Source organism: Scyliorhinus torazame, chromosome 18 (genome assembly GCF_047496885.1).
Source record: "Scyliorhinus torazame isolate Kashiwa2021f chromosome 18, sScyTor2.1, whole genome shotgun sequence".
Taxonomy (NCBI): Eukaryota; Metazoa; Chordata; class Chondrichthyes; order Carcharhiniformes; family Scyliorhinidae; genus Scyliorhinus; species Scyliorhinus torazame.
The window spans coordinates 138,709,657-138,730,844 of NC_092724.1; the positions used below are offsets into that span (position 1 = coordinate 138,709,657).

At 45.0% G+C, this 21,188-nt stretch overlaps 1 protein-coding gene across 5 annotated transcripts in view; it reads left to right on the plus strand.

The window, feature by feature from the left end:
• The window catches only part of bahcc1b (BAH domain and coiled-coil containing 1b), a 305,394-nt gene that overhangs the window by 201,777 nt on the left and 82,429 nt on the right, over window positions 1-21,188 (plus strand). For all 5 annotated transcript variants that reach the window (XM_072483465.1, XM_072483467.1, XM_072483464.1 and 2 more), the window contains exon 15: window positions 20,483-20,615. In XM_072483465.1, coding sequence (XP_072339566.1) covers window positions 20,483-20,615 — 133 coding nt within the window. The remainder of the gene's footprint in view (window positions 1-20,482; window positions 20,616-21,188) is intronic.

The window sequence follows — 21,188 nt, forward strand, 5'->3', positions numbered from 1 at the left end:
ATTGAATCACCACAGTACAGAAGGAGACCAATCGGCCCATCGAGCCAGCACTGACCCTCTGAAAGAGCACCCTACCTTGGTCCACTCTCTCGCCCTTTCTCCACAACCCCACCTAAAGTGCACATCCCTGGACACTAAGGGGTAATTTTAACATGGCCAATCCACCTAACCTGCACATCGTTGGACTGTGGGAGGAAACTGGAGCAGCCGGAGGAAACCCATGCAGACACGGGGAGAACATGCAAACTCCACACACTCAGTCACCCAAGGCCGGAATTGAGCCCGGGTCCCTGGTTGGTGCTGTGAGGCAGCAGTGCTAACCACTGTGCCACCGTGCTGCCCCTGATTCAGAGCTGACAAGATACATCAAGCTGGACTGATTAGCGCAAAACTAGGAAATAACCTGCAACATGTCAGACATTGTATCTGCATTTCACTCCACAGCAGACATGAGGGGCGTCATTCTCCGCCGGCGGGAGTCTCCGTTTTGCCGGCGCCAGGGGGTTTCCCGACGGCGTGGGGCTGCCCCACAATGGGAAACCCCATTGACCGGCCGGTGTTACGGAGACTCCCGCCGGCCGGTCGGGGCAGAAATGTGGCGGGGCGCGTAGGAGAATTTCGCCCGAGAGATGAAAATGTTATAATTCTCCAATGGCGCTTAAGGATGGCAATGACATGAATCTTGAATCCACGCAAGCACAAAACCCACTCAATACACATTTGTCTAAAAATGCCTTTCATGTGAAAGCATGAAAATTGTGCAAAATGGGCAAACCTTTAGAGGTGGGATCATAGAACAAACATAGACCATACAGTGCAGGAGGCCATTCAGCCCACTGAGTCTGCACCGACCCACTTAAGCCCTCACTTCCACCCTATCCCTGTAACCCAATAACCCCTCCTAACCTTTTTTAGACACATGGGCAATTTATTATGGCCAGTCCTCCTAACCTGCACATCTTTGGACTGTGGCGGGAAACCGGAGCACCCAGAGGAAACCCACGCACACGGAGAGAATGTGCAGACTCTGACCACAGACAGTGACCCAGCGGGGAATCGAACCTGGGACCCTGGCGCTGTGAAGCCACAGTGTTGGCCACTTGTGCCACCGTGCTGCCTGCCCCTGATCGTGACATGTTGGGCGTCTGCAGCTTTTTTGGTTTGTTCAGGGTTCTGTTGCCCTTGGGCCCAGTAATATATGTCTGTCCCCTTCCATGTGGTTGTCACAGAAAGAAGCGAGTGGCAAACTGATCCAATCTGCCAGTTATGCTCCCAGGTGTGGTACGATCTGATCCCAACAGATACTGGGCACGTTTTGCATTTCAGTGGATAGTTTTCCTATAGCAGTGGATCACAAGAGTGACCAATTGAATCAATCGTATGGCTAACAGAAATAACCAGTTGCTCAGAGCATTAAAAATCTTGCTGGAGCCAGCCCAAAATATGCTGCCCCAGATCCCAGTACGCGTGGCAGGGCCAGAGCCCACGGAATGGGTAAAAATTCTACCCTGTCCCAAACCTAGCTGTTGGTTGAAAGCAGGCCTTATAGTTTGTTTTAAAAATCCTGTGGTACATGTTTTGGGAATGAATTTGGCTTGTTGCCACCCAGGAATTAATATCATCGTTCTAAAAGCTGTAGCTTTAACACATGTATTCTGTAGGTCAAACCTCTCCAGAAGGCCATGTTCAGGTCCTTCCCTGGTTTGCGAGATGTGGAAACCCATACCCATGCTTTAGTGCTTCACTTTTGACATGTGAGGTACACCAGTACCATCGGGTTTTTGGCACCTGCTCATTATTAGTACCCTCTTGCGTGGCCTCAAATCTGAATTGTGAAACAATGTATGAAAGGGAGCGCCTGTGAACTTTTATCAATCCTGTTACCTGAAGTGAGTTCTGGTGCAGTCATGCTGAGAATGAATGTAGAAGTGCCCGATATGACTAATTGAAAAACCTTATCAGAATGGCATGGCCATCCTTAACCAACTGTGTGAGTAGCGTGTTTCTGCGTAGCACTTTACTATCTTCCCAAAGGAAAGCCTGTCAGGATGAGCAAGCAGCTAGCTACAATAGTCTTTTTTTTGTTGTATTTCAGTAGTAATTTGTATTGGAGGCACAAAGAAGCCTGACCTGGAATATTCTCCTCAACCTGCTAATGGAGCGAACTCCTCAGAGACCTGCTCCAGAAAGTTGTATGATCGAGTAGCCTCTGAACTTTGGCCCTGGCTAGGGAAGATAAGAATGGGAAATCTGCCTTTGTGAATTCTAGTGGCATAGACGTGGTGAAAACCTCATAATTAAAATTTAATTGATTGCATTCAGTCTGATGTTTCTGAGCCCCAGATTATGTGGGGGAGCTTGAACCCTTCTGCCCTGAGCAGAAGTAAAACTCCCTTCAAAGCAAAAGGCTTTCTTTCGACAACAAAAATCTCTCAGTGAGGACAAAGGGCTCACTCTTGCGGCATCTGAATTTGGGCAGACGAGATGTTATTTTCAGGTCAGTTTTCAAATGGGCATAACCAGTGATATATAACCAGCGATATAATGTACGCGACTGTGGGGTTAATAGTGCTTAGTTGCCTGTTTCAAGTTTTTTTTAACAAGTAAATGCTTTAGGACTATTGTCATATTATCGGTCAGTCTTTGACTTAACTTGAACTGGCCAGATTTTGTGCCACGTGTTTGTACTCTCCAAAGATAGTTTGATAGATGTTAATTGAAGCACAAGGAACTTTTATATTGCTCTTTGATCATGACTCCTGCAGCATGTTTTGGATGTCAGCAACCACCACAGCAACATAGATATCTAGACTAGTAGCAAGGGAAATCCAGACCCCACTGGACGGGTCTTGGCTGTCACCTGTCTTATGGGAGATGCTGTTGCTGTGACAGGGATGCATTCTAGTTGCTATGACATTGTCATGCACAGGGCATGTGTGTCCATTAACTCTATATTGACACAATCACAAAAACATTACCCGAGTCTAGCTGAAAAAGAGACGTGCTGTTAAAGCTTTTCATTTTGCACTCATCAGAACAGATTTGCAAGAATACCAAATTGCAAAGGGAGCAACAATTTATATTGCAAGTTAAAAGGATTGGTTGGCAAGTCAGCTTTGATTGGTCGAGACATGGCCATGACAAATGCGTTAGGGAACTGTCCTTCCCCCATGCTTTTGTTACTTCAAAAAGGCTCAATGTCTGGACATATTCTTTTTGCTTGCAGAGTACAGGTCCCTGCATATGAATGTATGTAGCTTCGAGCAAGCGTATTTGATCTACGTTGCGAGCCAGTCTAATCATCTTTAATTGGTTGTTAGTATAATTTTTAGCACACTTGGCATTGTTCAGCAAATGCTGCCCAATCACGGTTTCACATCTAACATTAGACATTATGTTCTGAGTTTTGCAGGCAAGGGTTGGTTGAGTATGATCTGCCTAAACAGTTCTAACGTTAAATGTGATTCCGCAATTGGGCAGCATTTGCTGAATAATGCCAAGTGTGCTCAAAATTACACTAACAACCAGTGTAAAGATTATCACTCGGGCCCGCAATGTAGCTCACCTACACTTGCTACAAGCTACACACATTCATATACAAGGACCCGTCCTCTGTAGGCAAAAGGAATATGCCGAAACATTGCATTTTTTTTCCCCAAAAAACAAAAGCACGGAGAAACAGTAGTTCCCCAGTATGTTTGCCATGACAGCATCTCGACCAATCAGTGTCAACTGGTCAACTCCTCAGCACCTCTTTGCTCATGTAGTATTAATTGTTGTCCCGGGGCAGCACGGTGGCACAGTGGTTAGCACTGCTGCCTCACGGCACCGATGTCTCAGGTTCGATCCCGGCTCTGAGTCACTATCCTTGTGGAGTTTGCACATTCTCCCCGTGTTTGCGTGGGTTTCACCCTCACAACCCAAAGTTGTGCAGGGTAGGTGGATTGGCCACGCTAAATTGCCCCTTAATTGGAAAAAATGAATTGGGTACTCTAAATTTATTTATTTTTAAAATTATTGACCCCTTTGAATTTTGGTATTCTTGTGTCGGTCCTGATGACTGCAAGAAGAAAAGCTTTGACAGTATGTTTCTTTTTTCAGCAAGGCTCAAGTTCTGCCCTAATTTGTTTAGAAAATATTTTATTAAGGCATTTATGATTTTAATACTTTTAAACAGAAAGATCCAAACAAAGACAAAAACCCACAATAACATAGCCATCCCCCCCAAACAAAGTTCTGCACTACTAAGCAACTCAAAGACGTTAGTCCAGAAATTGGAGAACAAAGTGTCTTCTTCAGGCGGAAAATATCCACTGAAAGGTCCAATATGGCTTGTGGCGTGCTCCCACACATTCTGCTTCAGCTTTTATGGCACTCTGTGATCCAAGAAGCTGCCCGCCTGCCTATTGAGAATCCAAATTGAGGGTTTAATGCTCATTTCAAATATTGAACAGCGATTGAACACAGCAAGCACCCGGCTCTGCATTCCCAAACACTTGATAACATTGCCCACTGGAGATTGACTATATCATTCACAGTATCTCCCATTGGAAAGATTCAAATCATTTCTACTTCCCAACATTTCATTACGAGAACACACTCAAGAATTTAATCACTTTCGATTAGGGTATTATGTAATAAGAAATATTTTATTATTGAGAGATAACGCCTGCCACGAGGTAATTGGTAAAAGAACCACAAGGGTGATTAGGACTTCAACTCATTAAGTTATTATGGTTGGAAATGCACTACCTGAAAGAGTGTCAGAAGCAGATTCAATAATGACTTTCGAAAGGAACTGGTTAAGTACTTTAAGGTAAAAACGTGCAGGTAAATGGAGATGGAGCAATAGGGAGAAGGACTAATGGGACAGCAGTTATAAAGAGATGGGGCAGGTACATTTAATGAGGTGGCTTCCCCCTGTGCTGTCTGATTCAAAGAAATCATCTTCACCTTCTTCGAAATTGCGACAAGAGCAAAGAGCGGGAGTGCAACATGAAAGAGCGATAGAAATAAAATTAACAAGCAGATACGGCATTGGTGAGCTTACTTCAAATAAAGTTGTCAAATGTTTACTTAGCACCAGAATTGGAAACAATAGTCTGAATTAAAGATTGAACTGATGAAATAATCCATATGCATGGTTGTACTGTGCTGCTGCAGCTCACAGTTGAATGTTGCAGATACAGGAATGGATCATTATGCTGGAGTTCTGCTTGATTACCTTTGGGGATCTGAGAGCAGTTTTTTGCAGGAAATTAAATCAGTAGAGTCGAGTCATTCACCATCAGGCACGTTTGCACGTGATCGGTGGGAGTGCAGCGTTTGATAAGCCAACCGGCTTCTCTCATTCTGTGTTTTTAAAAAATTTCTGTTCCTTGTTGCTAATTTAGTTTATGTAAGAGCACAATAACAAGCGATGCCAATGAATGTCTTTAAGAATATGTAACAGCCCTGTAGCTGCAGTGGGGGCACTGCGCTCATGAACAGAAGTTCAAATTCCAACCTTGTCTGACAGTCTAACCCATAGGCTTGGGCGAGATTTTCCAGTCCCACCTGCACGGAGGCCGGAACTTCCCATCTGAGGTCAACGGACCTTTCATTGGTGCGTCAATCTGTCTGCCCGGCCCGTGACGATTCAGGCGGTGGGCGGGTCTGGAAGATTTACCCCCCTGATTCGGTTGCTTTTCCTAATTATTAGTTGGATTACTAACCTGAGTGAAATGTCAGGGTGAAGTGCTGCATCTTACCAGCCACTCTGTAAAAAATGTGTGTCTCCTGCAAAATATTCATAAGAGTGTAGTTACACTGGCTGCCAAGAAAGGTGCTGTGTCAGCTGAGGGAGATCGAATAGGGTGAAGGAAGGCCAGGGACCAAAAGCTGTGGTGGGGAAGGGGAAGCGAGGGAACAAATGTTGATGCCGGCAAAGGAAGGAACGTGAGATGATTCTCCGATCAAGCTGATTTCAGTTTGCTTCATTTACTTCTTGTCATCAACGTTTCAATTTAGATCAGTGTTCCTGTATCTTGGAAGCAGCAGGGTTTACATTTATAGGTAGGACCAGTGGGAGGTGTTATCTGAAAGATAATTACTCTGCTGGGAAAGATGAAGTCAGCACTTCCCTGATTTCTCACATCTGCTGGCGTCAAAGTAATTGGAAAGCAACGTGACAAACCAAGAGAGGGTATAGGAAGGGAGGTTTCCATAGCTCATTTAGGTCTGAGTGGGGTAAGGATGATATCTGCCTCACAACATACTCCCCCTTTGCTGCAGAACATGTATAAAACCCATCAGGTCATAAAGAATGTCACATCTCCCCACAGAACTCTATTTTGTAATTGAAGACACAGGACAGTTAAATCCTATTTGACAAATTTTCTGTTTGACACCAAATATGTGTTCAGTTATCATGACCTAACCCTTCCACTGGTACTGTAGGAGTCAGCGAGTAGCGGTTTGTTTGGATGTGACCTGACCCTTTTCTGAGTAAGTATTTTAATGTATTGGCTCTACTTCATGATCTTTTTCATGTGGGGATTTTCAACCTCAAGCACTGCAGCCTTTTTTTTGTGTTGCAAAAATAGCTCACGTTATGGTACTACCCTCAGAGATGAATTGAAAAATCTACAGGAAATACAATTTGAATCAGTGCCTTTGTGGGTTAAAAACAGGGTGTCAAGAAAAATGTATAAGAACAAGTCTGTTAAGAATCGCAGGAAGTATTTTATGGTGGTATAAAACTGCAGCCTTACTTTGCTCCTTTTTTTATGCAATCAACCCTCTTGTCTCGGTGGTGTTTTGCAAACAATACACCATAAATCGGGAGTGCTTCAATGGAGATCTGTCAGCAAAATGTGATTAAGCACATGTACTAAAAACTAGGTGGACAGGAATCTTACACTTCAACATAGCTGGAAGGTAGAGGTGAATGGGTGTGAAGCTACAGCAACCAGGTTAGATTCTCCCGCAGGTACAGCAGGTAGTAAAGAAGGCAAATTATACACTAGCCTTCATAGCGAGAGAATTTGTGTATAGGAATAGGGATATCTTACTACAATTGTAGAGGGCATTGGTGAGGCCACACCTTGGAGTATTCTATGCAATTTTAATGTCCTTATCTGAGGAAGGATGTTCTTGGTGGGAGGGAATGCAGTGAAGATTTACCAGGCTGATTCCTGGGATGGCAGGGCTGTCATATGAGGGCTGTCATAAACCAGTTAGGTGTTTGGAGTTTACATTGGAGTTTAGAAGAGTGAGAGGGGATCTCATAGAAATTTATGAAATTCTAACAAGATTAGACAGGGTAGATACAGAAAGAATGTTCCCGATGGTGGGGAGTCCAGAACTAGGGGTCATAGTTTGAGGATAAGGGGTAAACCTTTAGGACTGAGGCGAGGAGAAATTTCTTCACCCAGAGAGTGGTGATTCTGTGGAATTCACTACCACAGGAAGTAGTTGAGGCCAAAACATTGTGTAATTTCAAGAAGGAATTAGATGTAGCTCTTGGAGCTAAAGGGATCAAGGGATTTGGAGGGAAGGTGGGATCAGGGTATTGAACTCGATGATCGGCCATGACCACAAGGAATGGGGTAGCAGGCTCGAAGGGCCAACTGGCCTCCTGCTTCTATTTACTATGTATCTATATATTTACTCTCTCAAAAGCCCTCATAATTTTCAGCTCCTTTGTAAAATCTCTTCTGTCCAAAAAAACCATCCCAAATTCTATGTCCCTCATCCCTTGTTAACTTGAGCATTGCACTGCTGAAAAATGGAGTTGCCAGAATTATTTTCATCCCCAATGAACATCTGAAGGGAGATAAAATGGGATGTGGACCTCAAAATACTGCCGGAAGTGAAATACTAAGATGCCCCTTCTCCAGATCTCTATCGACCTCAGCCCAACAGTCATATAATATCAAATGATCTCTAATAACGCGGGTTCATTAGAAGTGACTCCAATTATGCATAATCTGTTACTAAAAGATATTAAATACACAAACCATTGAGGAATAAGGTTACATGCAAGATTCCATATTGGTTGCCTGTAAGCAATTGTGGTGATTTGACTAATGCTTGGGTAATTCAACTGTCGGTTCCATTAGAACGAAGGTTGCTCATTACTTTTACCAATTCCAAAGTCTATGTTGCACACATAGCAAATAAGAAATTGTGTGAATATTTCTTGTTTTGCAATATATGTTTCAATTGAATCTGGCCTGAGGCATGCTGCTCTGAAAATATGCAGAGTTTTTATAGGTTCCTGGAGAATACTTCACAGTTGCTGAAAATTCACTCCCAGAGTGTATGATGAAGTCAGGGCCAATCATTTTAATATTTGAAGTACTGATCATGTAATTTTGCTCAATGAGCTTTAAAATTGCATAATAACGAGCGAGAAAGCTACACTGACAATGATGTGAAACTTCAGGAAGTAGTCAAATTGTGAAGTTATGGAAACCTTGATTTTCATCCTTTCGTGGAAACTGAATTTAACAAGGACTATCTTATATGACTGAAATGTGGGATGATGGTAGTTGATCATAAAAATTAACATGGGGTTAAAATGAATCGACTTCCACAGTGGGATGTTAAAAAAAATAAGATTAAAATACCATTGGAGGGCTCCCATCACCAATATTCCTCGACTAAAGTCAAGTGGTCTGGTTTAAATTTCAAAGAATACTTAGCAGTTAACTGTCAGTCACCATCAACTGGAGCACCCTCCGTGGCAATGCCAATACCAATCAGAGTCCACCTGTCAACCAATCAGCACTCTCTTCTCATACAGTATAAAGTTGTTGATTTCCCCTGACATTGGTATTCTTATGAATGTCCTGATAAGTGCAAGATGAAAAGCTTCAACAAATATTGCTTCCGCAATGCTTAAGTTCTGAACTACCAAAGAACCATTGATATTCCTTTTTCTTTTAGAAGGGTTAGGATGGATGTTGGTTGTTTTCTTCCCCTTGCATCAGCTTGTTAATATTTCAAATTTAGCTCTCTAGGAGTGAATGCTGATGGAACGGCCAAGAGAGCCAGTTGAATGAAGTTACTAAATTGCACTTAATGAAAAAGCCTAAGTAACATCAGTCATGGATTAGTCTTGGGTGCACTCCTGAACCTAGCTTTCCATTTGTGTATTAATTCAGCTTCTTCTCTCAGTTGGCAGCCTCCCATCTGTGGGTTAAAGGGCAGGTATTCAAGCAGTGGGTTTGACCAGATAACCTGGGGTGGTGCTTCACTGCAGTAGTGAGGAAGTGCCGCATTGCTGAAGGTGTTGTTATTTGAAGAAACAGGTCCTGTCACCTACCTCAGGCAAACCGAAACATGCCATGCAGTATTTGCAGAAAGAAGAGGGAATACTTGAAGTACTAATCATGTGCTGGTGCTGTGGCCCGATTATTTGGTCATCCACTCCTTTGCTTTCTGTGGCCTTGCTCTGTACAAATTGGCTGTCGTGCTTGCCTGCACCTCAAGATTAATTAAACCCAAAAGTGATCCACTGATTTTAAAGTGTTCTGGCCTCTTACAGACATGGCCAGGCATTTTATAAATGCAAACATGTTCTTCAACTGGTTTATCCAATTACTCCAATTCAGCACTCATTGAGGATAATTCTCAATGTCACTGCCTGGGTAGTGATCTGGCAGAGCCGATCATCCAGCCATCATACAACTAGAATGATTTTCATCTGATTACGTTAAGTGGACTGGGTTGCCCAAAGGGCAGACGATCCACACTGCCAGGCCATCACCCAGGGGGCAAAGTCGAAACTCAGTCTTTCGTTTAAGCAACATTATGTGACGAAGCAATCAACAATATAAGTGGAGAAGTTTGATTATTTTTGCCACCCAAGCTTTTAAAAGAAATCCTAGTAGTGGGATTTGTTAAACATGCAGACTGTATGAATGTGTACAGGCAACAACTGTGCAGGCTATTAGGAAGAGCTTTGGCATCTGTTATGAGCAGCTATGGTCAAAACAAAAATTAACATTGGCCTGGTAACAATGCACCTTTTTAAAACTCAATTTCACGTACCACTACGTTTTAAATTTCGATACTGTGACGGAGCCTCAAACAAGGTCCTGACTAGGTGCCATTATCATTTCGCACCCATCAGCGTCGTACGATATCATGGGTTAGTTTATTTACATTCCACACAAGCAAACGCTGACTCTCCTCCATGGCGACTGACGTGAATAAAGGTGGAACTGGAAACGATAATAAATCATACATTTCTATGGAGCATCCGGAGGAACACAATCTGGAACACGTCCCAAAAACAGTAAAATGTTTCGAGGTTGAGCTGAGCTCCACAAATCAGCCGTGCTGCTCTGTTCATTTTTGTGGCACCTTTCCGACCCCTCGTTGTACGGCTGCTGAGTAATCCGCTCCAGATCCTTTCCGTTCTGCTCTTTCTCTCCCTTTCCATTGGGCAGCAGCAAGTGGCTGGAGAAGGAAGACCCCTCCCTGGCCTCGGGTCAGCTGACTGGAGCTCACTTTCACGTGACTATTTTTTGACTATTATTATTGAGCAATGTATAGCCAGGAAATGCGAGAGAATATTTTGCACATGGCCCGCCATATTAAGGGCAATGTCTGTCAACAGTACCCACTCCTTTGTATAAAGTTCCCAGTGTGCACATGAATATCAGACTTAATTCAGACAGAGCCTTGGGGAATCACATGAATCAACTCCTTGGTAACAGCACACATTCTGCTCCCTTTTAAAAAAAAAACCCCATCTCTACTCCCCATTGTTTTATTAGCTTGCCTCCAGGTGGGATCTGGGCATGGAAAGGAACTTGACACATGTTTCCAGTGCAGAAAATTTGTTAAAGCGTTTCTCATTGTGCTCTGACGTCTGGATAGGTGTCTTCAGTTTTAGAATTTCTGTAAGTTTCAATTAATGTCTGGACCTATCATTTGTTCTGCATATTAAATGCAAGCATTAAGTAGTTTTAGTTATCTGATAATAATCTGCCTTCTACTCAGTAGGTAGCAGCCATCTACTTACAAACCATTTACAGAAAGTTTCAAGCTTACAACAGCCCTAAATCGCTCATTAAAGGAATATTTTTGGTACAGATACAGGCTAAGCACATTCAAGTGCAGTAACTCACGATTTAACAGTTGTGCAGTAATGAAGTCTCCTTAATGATCTCAAGTCCAACCGACAGCATCTCCTTTCATTGTGTAAACATTTTATGTACATTTTTCTCACCAGTGAGGTTTTACTAGCCAGCTTGACATGGAGTGAAACATCTAGATGTCTGAGTGCAGCAGATGTAAGCAAGTTTATCCACTACAGACTAAGTATTGAGAGAGTAATAAAAATAGAAACCGTGGTCAGAATTTACTGCTCCTGTAGAAGTTTGGTGCTGGTGGGGGTGGGGGGACGCATTTAATTGGGCAGGAGAATGGACTCCTTCCTGCCCCTGCCCCAATTGAGTCCATGCGGGGAAGGACCGTGGATGGCCTTCCGGTCCCAAACAATGCCTACTTAATGGCCTCATTCCACCAACACTGGTATTCACACATCGGAGGTGGGGGACTTGCCATGTGGGAAGTTTGGAAAGAAACCCATTGGACAGCTCTCCAGCCCTTCTAGGTGCAGCGCTGCACTGGCTGGAGGAGGTATTGCAACGCCGTACCTGAGCTTAAGTCCTGGGGTTGCACTTCAGTTGGGGGGGGAGGGGATGTCCCGTGAGATCGGGAGTAGGGCTAAAGACGTTTTCTGTTTCGCACCATGATCCAACCGATGTCTGCGAGGCAAAAATTGAGGCTGGGTGGGAAAAGGCCTTTAAGTGGCCGTTAGGTGGGGCATTGTCAGGCTTCTGGTCTGAGACCCTGCCCGCCTCACCGTAAACATCTCAGTCAAGGCAGGCAGGATCTCAGAGTGAATCCCGTCCATTCAATTTCATGATCCCTCCCTCCCGGGTTCAGAATCAACTGGAGGGGGGCATGAGGAGTGTAACATTCTGGCCGAGGCGTTTGGTGTTTTGTGAGCTGCTCCCGATGCCTTTACTTCATGTTCTCAACAAAGTCTCCCAATGTGTTCGGTGCCTTTCCAGAATGAATTTTCTCCATTTTGGTCAGTCATAAGCCAGGGTGTCCAAAGCCTGTGGGTATGTTTAACCTCTTCAGGGATGATTGGGTGGCCAGATATGGGTGGCAGGGTAGCACAGTGATTAGCACTGTTGCTTCACAGCTCCAGGGTCCCAGGTTCGATTCCCGGCTTGGGTCATTGTCTGTGCGGAGTTTGCACGTTCTCCCCGTGTCTGCGTGGGTTTCCTCCGGGTGCTCCAGTTTCCTCCCACAGTTCAAAGATGTGCAGGTTAGGTGTATTGGCCATGATAAATTGCCTTTAGTGTCCAAAAAGTTTGGATGGGGTTACTGGGTTACCGGAATGGGGTGGAGGCGTGGGCTTATGTGGGGTGATCTTTCCAAGGGCTGGTGCAGACTTGATGGGCCGAATGGCTTCCTTCTGCACTGCACATTCTATGATTCTATGATTTCAGGATATCTGTAAATCTGCCACCCTCCTGGCGGTTTCCTGACATGACTGAGTTGCAAGCAGGGCAGTTGCTTTGGGAGTCTGGAGTCAGGCTTCCGAACGAGATGCCCCGCCTAGCGGAGCTGGTTTTGTGTGATTAGCGCCTCGATGTTGGGCATGTTGGTTTGCGAGGTGACACTGCTGTTGGTCCGCCTTTCTTCCTACCAGATCTGGATCCCAGTGCACTGTAACATGAGCCATACAAGACCATCATGTCATCCAGTCAGGTTCCCACATCTGGAAGCTGAGGAGCTTAAAGACAAGGAATTTCAGCTGGTTAATAGTAAACTTAACTTTCCTACACACTTGTTAGCTGTGGGTCTGTTCTCCGAGAGTATACTAAAAAGCTGAATGAACTTGATTTGGTTCCAGTTGTTGGGTATACATTTATCTCTACCCCCCCTTCCTTGATCCAATTATGATTTCTAATAATTTGCCTTTATGTTTCCACCGTTAATATCATCAGTCTGTTGCCTGATGCTGGCATCAGCTGAAGTGAATCAAGGGCATACAATCTTAAGCATTTGAATATCTGATTTCACTTGCTAGTGACATAGTGGCAACATCTCTATTTGATTGTTGGCACAGCTTTGCATTATGTAATCCAAAAGCATGAGGTGCGATGCCAAATGCTGAAAGTTAAGATCATTTGCAGTATACACTGTAGAAGCCATAAGCAATGTGAATACATGAGCTGCCTCACGTTGCAGTCGCTCAGTAATCTGAAAGGTTTCCGGAACATGCTGTGAACAAGGAGCATTCATATTCTTGACTGGGTTGTCACTGTTTTTAAGTTTCCAAACAGGATCTGAAAATGACGCCATTTTCATTTCTGGACCCCCCCCCCAAATTGAAGTTTTTATAAAATACCAATTGTAGGGACAAAACCTTGTGGCAAACATTGCACTGGAAGCAGGAACTTTGCTGCCAGCTATTCATGGAAGTAGAACTTTAGGAGCATTGCCCCAGAATTGAGCATCTTCAAAAGGGCGATGATCCCACCGAAATGGAAAACAAAATTGAGGTTTGTTTCGGCCTATTGTCACTGTTGCATTAAAAGCGCTGGAATTTTGAAACTGTAAAAAGCTGAATCGCATTCCATTTAATCTATACCGTATATATTTGAACACATGACTGCATAAATCCACATTCAGGTCCACAGGCATTTTTTCCCCAAACCATTCCTGGAAAGCCTGCTCCATATAAACAGATTTTCACTTATGGATAATATTTTCATGAGTGCAAAAAACAAACTGATAACTGTTCTCGCTATTTCGTATGCCACTGAACTATCCCATCTCATGAGGTCAACCTACATCTCATAGGGGCAGCACGGTGGCGATGTGGGTTAGCACGGCGCCGAGGTCCCAGGTTCGATCCCGGCTCTGGGTCACTGACTGTGTGGAGTTTGCACATTCTCCCCGTGTTTGCGTGGGTTTCGCCCCCACAACCCAAAAATGTGCAAACCAGGTGGATTGGCCACACTAAATTGCCCCTTAATTGGAAAAAATGAATTGGGTACTCTAAAATAAAAAAAAACGTACATCTCATTATTCATGGCATTTCCAAACATCCAATATAAATGATGTACATCTTACGTTTCTAATTACGCATCGTTCTTATAATACATATATTTGTAATAAATATGGGTTTATTCCACAGTACAATTTGTATATGGCTTAGGGAGGGGTCAAACGTTGTACAGCCAGCAATGCACCTAGGAGTTTAGAACCGTTTATTTTCAAAGAGTGAGACTGGAAAGAATAGGCTATTCTTAAACAAAAAAACTTATTCTGATTAAATAGAACTTGGCAAGATTCAAAGGTTACGCTGCGGTTTCCTATCCATTAAACTTTCCATTTTTGTTATGCTAACCAGATTAAGCTTATTCTGCTGAGTTCTATTGGTGCTCATGCAGTTGAACAGAGGTCTCCTTCTCTCATGCATGAGCAATTTAGCACATTGGTGACACTTGGCTCTAAGGTCAGGAAAAGGCAACAGGCCTTAAGGTCAGGGTAAGAGCAGTCATGTGAGATTTTCCGAACCGGACCAATGCTGACTGTGCAATGTGAAGCCAGGATCATGACCTATTTCATTCAGAATCAAATTATAAGCTATTCAGGCACTAAATTAAATAAATAAAAGTTAAAATTATGGAGACAGTTTCCCTTTTGTTGTTCCGAGCTGGGATTTAATTAAGGAATAAGTTGCCCTAAAGAGTGGTAGGTGATGTTTGATTAAAAGAAGGGCTGAGAAAATTGAACCTCCAATCAAGGAGTTTGCCAGTTCCTTTGACAACACAAGTGAGAGTTTAACATAATGGAGAGCATTCTTATCCAACTATTCTACGCAACATATTCAATCCTTTCCATGTCATTTAATTATGAACATCAATGTTCTTGTAATGTTCTCTGTATTGAAAATCTGCCACTTACAGAAATGACCAAAGAGGGTGAGCTGATTCTGATTTGTTCAATATATATTTGGTATATTTCTCAAACGTCTGATTTACCACAAGTATGACCCTGTGATGGTTCCATCTTGATGGGGTTGGCAGCCCAACTTACACTGACAGCTCCAAACCACCCTCTAGTTGTGGGAAATGCAATGCAGAGCCCTGTTACCCAGCATCCAAATGCTAATTCAATCTTGCTACCAAAGAGCAGCAAGTTAATTTGCTGTTAGTTGGCATTGGGAAAATTAACAACTGAAAAACAAAACACTGGTAATGTTTTCAAACTGGTTTGGCACCTGATTTGCAACAGACAACATACTTCCAGTAATCTTACACCCTCTGCTTAACTTTGATCTGGGCGATCACTTCTCGGCCTATTGGCTAAGATGAGAGTGAGGTCAGGTGTCATGCCTGGATCTGGTATGTCTTCCTTGTGGGGACCATGAATTGGATTCAATTTGATTTGTGTTTTTGGAGCAAGCAAGGAGCTGGATTAGGGGTTTGCCCCTGTCCACTCTGGGCTCTGGCTTTGTAACTCTGATAAAGTAATTTAAAAAAACTTTGATCTGGGTTGTACTGTACATGCTGTGTCAGTCTAACTGGTGATCTTGAAGTACAAATACACCACTCTCTAAAGGTCGCACCACTGGTTAGCAAGGTAAAGTACCAGGATTTCCTTCTGGAGCGATAAGAACTGCACAGTAGGGATGTTTTGCTCAGTCTTTTATGGAATATTGGTTCGACCACACTTGAGTACTGCCTGCAGTTCTGGTCGCCAGACTATAAAAAGGATGGGGATGGGTGTCACAGTGGTTAGCATTGCTGCCTCATGGCACCAGGGACCCAGGTTTGATTCAGGCCTTGGGTGCCTGGGTGGAGTTTGCATCTTCTCGTGTCTGCGCGGGTTTCCTCTGAGTGCTCCGGTTTCCTCCCACAGTCCAAAGATATGCTGGTTAGGTGGATTGGCCATGCTAAATTGCCCCTTAGTGTCCAAAGATCAGGAGGCATTACGGGGATAGGGTGGGTGAGTGGCCTGAGTTGGGTGCTCTTTCAGAGGGTCGGTGCAAACTCGATGGGCCGAATGGCCTCCTTCTGCACTGAAGGGAGTCTGTGATCTATGAGAGTCACTAAGGAGGATGCAGAGAAGATTTATAAGAATGATATCAGTAATGTGTGGAGCAGCATGGTGGCACAGTGGTTAGCACTGTTGCCTCGCATCACTAGGGACCAGGGTTCAATTCTGGCTTTGGGTGACTGTGTGGAGTTTGCATGTTCTCCCCGTGTCTGCGTGCATTTCCTCCGGATTCTCCAGCTTCCTCCCACAGTTCAAAGATTTTTTAAAATAAATTTTGAGTACCAACTCAATTTTTACAATTAAGGGGCAATTTAACATGGCCAATCCACCTACCCTGCACGTCTTTGGGTTGTGGGGGCGAAACCCACGCAAACACGGGGAGGATGTACAAACACCACACGGACAGTGACCCAGAGCCGGGATTGAACCTGGGACCTCGGCGCCATGGGGCAGCAATGCTAACCACTGCGCCACCGCGCTGCCCTCCCATAGTTCAAAGATGTGCAGATTAGGTGGATTGACCATGATAAAATGGTGCACGTTGGGTTCGAGGATAGGGTTGGGTGGATGGGGACGCGGACCTGGGCAGAGTGCTCTTTCGGAGGGTAGGTGCATACCCAATGGATCGAATGGCTTCCTTCTGCACTGTGGCAATTCTATAACTCTAACCTGTTAGAAAAGGATCACCCCTTAATAATAAGGGGTCACTGATTTAGACAGAAATGAAGAGAAATGTTTTTTTCTCAGAAGGTTGTGAGTCCCTCAAAAGGCAGTGGAAGCTGAATCTTTGAATATTTTTATGGGAGCGCAAGATAGATTCTTGACTAACAACAAGGTAAAAGGCGATCAGGGGCAGGCAGGAGTGTGGGAATGAGGTTCTCACTGCATGGAGGAGCAGACTCGAGGGGCCAGGTGACCTATTCCTGGTCCTAATTCACATATTCATATGGATGTTTTATGACGAACAGTCAGGGTCTCTTTTCCTTTGGAAAAAGAAGGCTGACGGGTCACCGAGTAAGCAATTAAAAATTATGAAATGTTTTGAAAGAGTGGAGACAGAGAGACTGTTTCCAGCTATGGGGAACTGCATCGCTGGGTACCATTCATACAAGAGACTGTAGTCATCAAGAAATCTAATCGGGAATTCAGAAGAAACTCCTTCACCAACGAGTGATGAGGGTGTGGAACTCACTATCACTGTGTGTGGTTGAAGCAAAGATTATAGATGCATTGAACGAGAAGCTGGATAAGCATATGAGAGAGAGGGGGATAGAACTGTAGACTTAGATGAGAAAAAAACAGAGGATGCTTGAGTGGAGCATAATCTCTGGCATGGGTTGGCTGAGCCAAATGTTGTATATCCTGGGCGAAATTCTCCGGTATCGGCGCGATGTCTGCCAACCGGCGCCAAAAACGGCGCAAATCAATCGGGCATCGCGCCACCCCAAAGGTGCGGAATCCTCCGCATCTTGGGGGGCCGAGCCCCAATGTTGAGGGGCTAGGCCCGCGCTGGACTGATTTCCGCCCCGCCAGCTGGCGGAAGTGCCCCTTCAGCTGGCGCGGAAATGACATTGCCAGGCGGCACATGCGCGGGAGCGTTAGCGGCCGCTCACGGCACCCCGCGCATGCGCAGTGGAGGGAGTCTCTTCCGCCTCCGCCATGGTGGAGACCGTGGCGAAGGCGGAAGGAAAAGAGTGCCCCCACGGCACAGGCCCGCCCGCGGATCGGTGGGCCCTGATCGCGGGCCAGGCCACCGTGGGGGCACCCCCCGGGGCCAGATCGGCCCGCGCCCCCCCCAGGACCCCGGAGCCCGCCCGCGCCGCCTTGTCCCGCCGGTAAGAGAGGTGGTTTAATCCACGCCGGCGGGACAGGCATCCTAGCAGCGAGACTTCGGCCCATCCGGGCCGGAGAATCGCGGGGGTGGGGGACCGCCAACCGGCACGGCGCAATTCCAGCCCCCGCCGAATCTCCAGTGCCAGAGAATTCAGCAACCGGTGGGGGCGGGATTCACGCCAGCCCCCGGCGATTCTCCGACCCGGCGGGGAGTCGGAGAATCTCGCCCCCTATGTTTTATGTATAGCGTTGTATTGCCACAAAATTAACAACAGTTGTGTGCCAGCACAAAATGTGTGGCTAAGTATTTTTACAAATGAACTGGTTATCTGGGCCTGCTTTGCAAGCATTAAATAAGAGCGTCTATCGCTGCCACTGCTAACTGAATTGTTCCAACAACGGTTGTAACTTTAGCTTATTTTTCAAATTCCAATTAAGGGGTAATTTTAGCATAGCCAATCCACCTACCTTGCACATCTGTGGGTTGTGGGGGTGAGACCCACGCAGACGCAGGGAGAATGTGCAAACTCCACACGCACAGTGACCCCCCAGGCTGGGGTCAAGCCTGGGTCTTCGGCGGCGTGAGGCATAAGTGCTAGCCACTGCACCACCGTGCCACCCAACTTTAAAAAACGAAAATTTAGAGTACCTCATTCATTTTTTCCAATTAAGGGGCAATTTCGCTTGGCCAATCCACCTACCCTGCACATCTTTGGATTGTGGGGAGCGAAACCCACACAGAAACGGGGAGAATTTGCAAACTCCACACGGACAGTGACCCAGAGCCGGGATCGAACCTGGGACTTTGGCGCCGTGAGGCAGCAGTGCTAACCACTGTGTCACCGTGGCGCCCCTCTTTAGCTTATATGATTTACTTCGAAGCAAAGCATTCCGAGTACATTTTTTAAGTGGAAGAGGATGTGCTTTTCTCAGGCTGCACATCGAAGAGGAGCTCAGGGATAAGGGTATTTTAAAATGTGGGCCTACGCATAGGCTTCCGTTCACAGTATTCCCAGCATTCGATAGTTTTTCCCACAACAGTAATAACTGGGTGTCGTGGGCCCGGGAGAAAAGCCCACGGACTGCAACACCAGGAAAAAAAGAAGGCCTTTCCCTCTCCATTACCCAATGATTGAGGTTTGCTTTACTGCTTCCTCAACTCCCGTGTGATCACTGACATTTCCAATCTGTGTATTAACCTTGCTACGAAAATGCTCAGAAAGCAGATGCGAGTGAACAGGAGTTTTAACAAAATTACGAGCCAAATAGCAAACAGATGGAAAGTTGAAACGCAACATCAAAATAACAAGAGGTCACATTTCAGTTCCTTGACCTTACCTACCCAAATCTCGAGAAAGTAGTTTTTTTTTTCGTGTGTTGGCTGCTATCCTGTGTGAGATGGGTTCTGATTGAATCCAGATGAGACCAGGCAGCCCATAGTTTCACTGCAAAGCAGCAAGTCTCAGATTCCGCCAGCAACACTGAGGACCCTTCACAGGCCGTCAGTGTGAGGAAGCTGTTATGGAGGACGAGCAAACAGGTCAGGTTTGACTTTCCCGATGACACTCTAACCGCTCCGGGTCTGAACACAAGATTAAAATAGTTTACACTCCAAATCTACAGCACACAAATTTTTTTTTTACAATGTATTTGCAGTAAAAATGTTAGCAGCAAATCACCATAGTTATTTCCTCTGATCTATTGTCACTTTCTGCTTCAAAGAAAACTGCAACACTTGCATCAGGATGGTAATTTAATACTGCCCGGTGCATGAACTGACACGAGAGCAGAGGTGAGTGCAAATGCTGAGAGAGCGTTTTTTTGGGCATCACAATTAATCTGACCTTGAATTAAATCTGTTCTCTCAGTGTAAAGGGGAGTGAAATGTATGGAAAGTGGAGTCGTAACCATCTGTTCTGCACATTTTTCTCATTGTCTTTAATATACACCAATATAGAACATAGAACATAGAACAATACAGCGCAGTACAGGCCCTTCGGCCCACGATGTTGCACCGAAACAAAAGCCATCTAACCTTCACTATGCCATTATCATCCATATGTTTATCCAATAAACTTTTAAATGCCCTCAATGTTGGCGAGTTCACTACTGTAGCAGGTAGGGCATTCCACGGCCTCACTACTCTTTGCGTAAAGAACCTACCTCTGACCTCTGTCCTATATCTATTACCCCTCAGTTTAAAGTTATGTCCCCTCGTGCCAGCCACTTTATATACTTTGGTGAAATGGCGGGGGGGGGGGGGGGGGGGGGGGGGGAGAAATCAATGGAAAATATACCTAATTCTCGGAAAGCGGAAACTTCCTCAGAATTAATGTCCCACTGGTCAATTAGAAACTTGATGTTGAATGACTCGGAGTAAAAATCTATCCATGGACCTTTGGACAGCATCACTGAATGGTCCACTGGTAATCTACTTTAATTAGTGATTCAGTGTCTACCACATCAAGCTGCATCTTGCTCTATGAGGCCATGTCAGGATGCGTTTGTTACCGCAATTGCCTTAGATAATACAGGGTACTGAAGACTCTTTGCTTATTTCTAGATCCTTCAGGACCGGCCTGAGCCTCCTGTGTGAGGAACTGAGGAATGAAGTGGAGCCCAAGAAGAAGAAGTGCAAACTCCCTGGGAGGGAAAGCAAGGAACAGGAATATGGTGGCAATAAGATCGGGTCAGAGGTCAGTACGTCAGTCTTGGTGGTGCAACAAACAAATGTGTCTACTGGCTGGGCTGTTCTCATCTGATGGCTCAGTTAATAAAGATAAAGTTCTGTATGGATGGAGCTGAACCATGCTGACAAGCAATATTCCTCCAACTCCATTCCCCATTCGCTGTTCAGTTGGCTGATATCAGCTCATGGCTGGTGATAGTGGTGCTACAAAACAGCTCCGTATCCTCAGTGAGGGAAGGAGAAATTGGCTAGTGCATTCACACCTGGTCACTACCCCATGACTGGGAGGAACGAGCATCTGAATATCACGTGAAGACCAGATTGAGTTAGGTATTGATGTCTTCCTGCCGTCTTCCCCATGATTGTCACATCTACCAATGGCCTTTGTCATGGCGTGTACATTGGAGCACCTCGAGGTTGTGAAAGGCACTATTTAGTATAAGTCTTTCTTTCACAACTTGGCACTTTCAAAGGAAGAGGGAAGGATTTTTTTAAACTCATTCAAGGGATGTGGGTGTCGCGAGCTAGGCCTGCATTGATTGCCCATCCCGAGTTGCCCTTGTGAAGGTGGTGGTGAGCT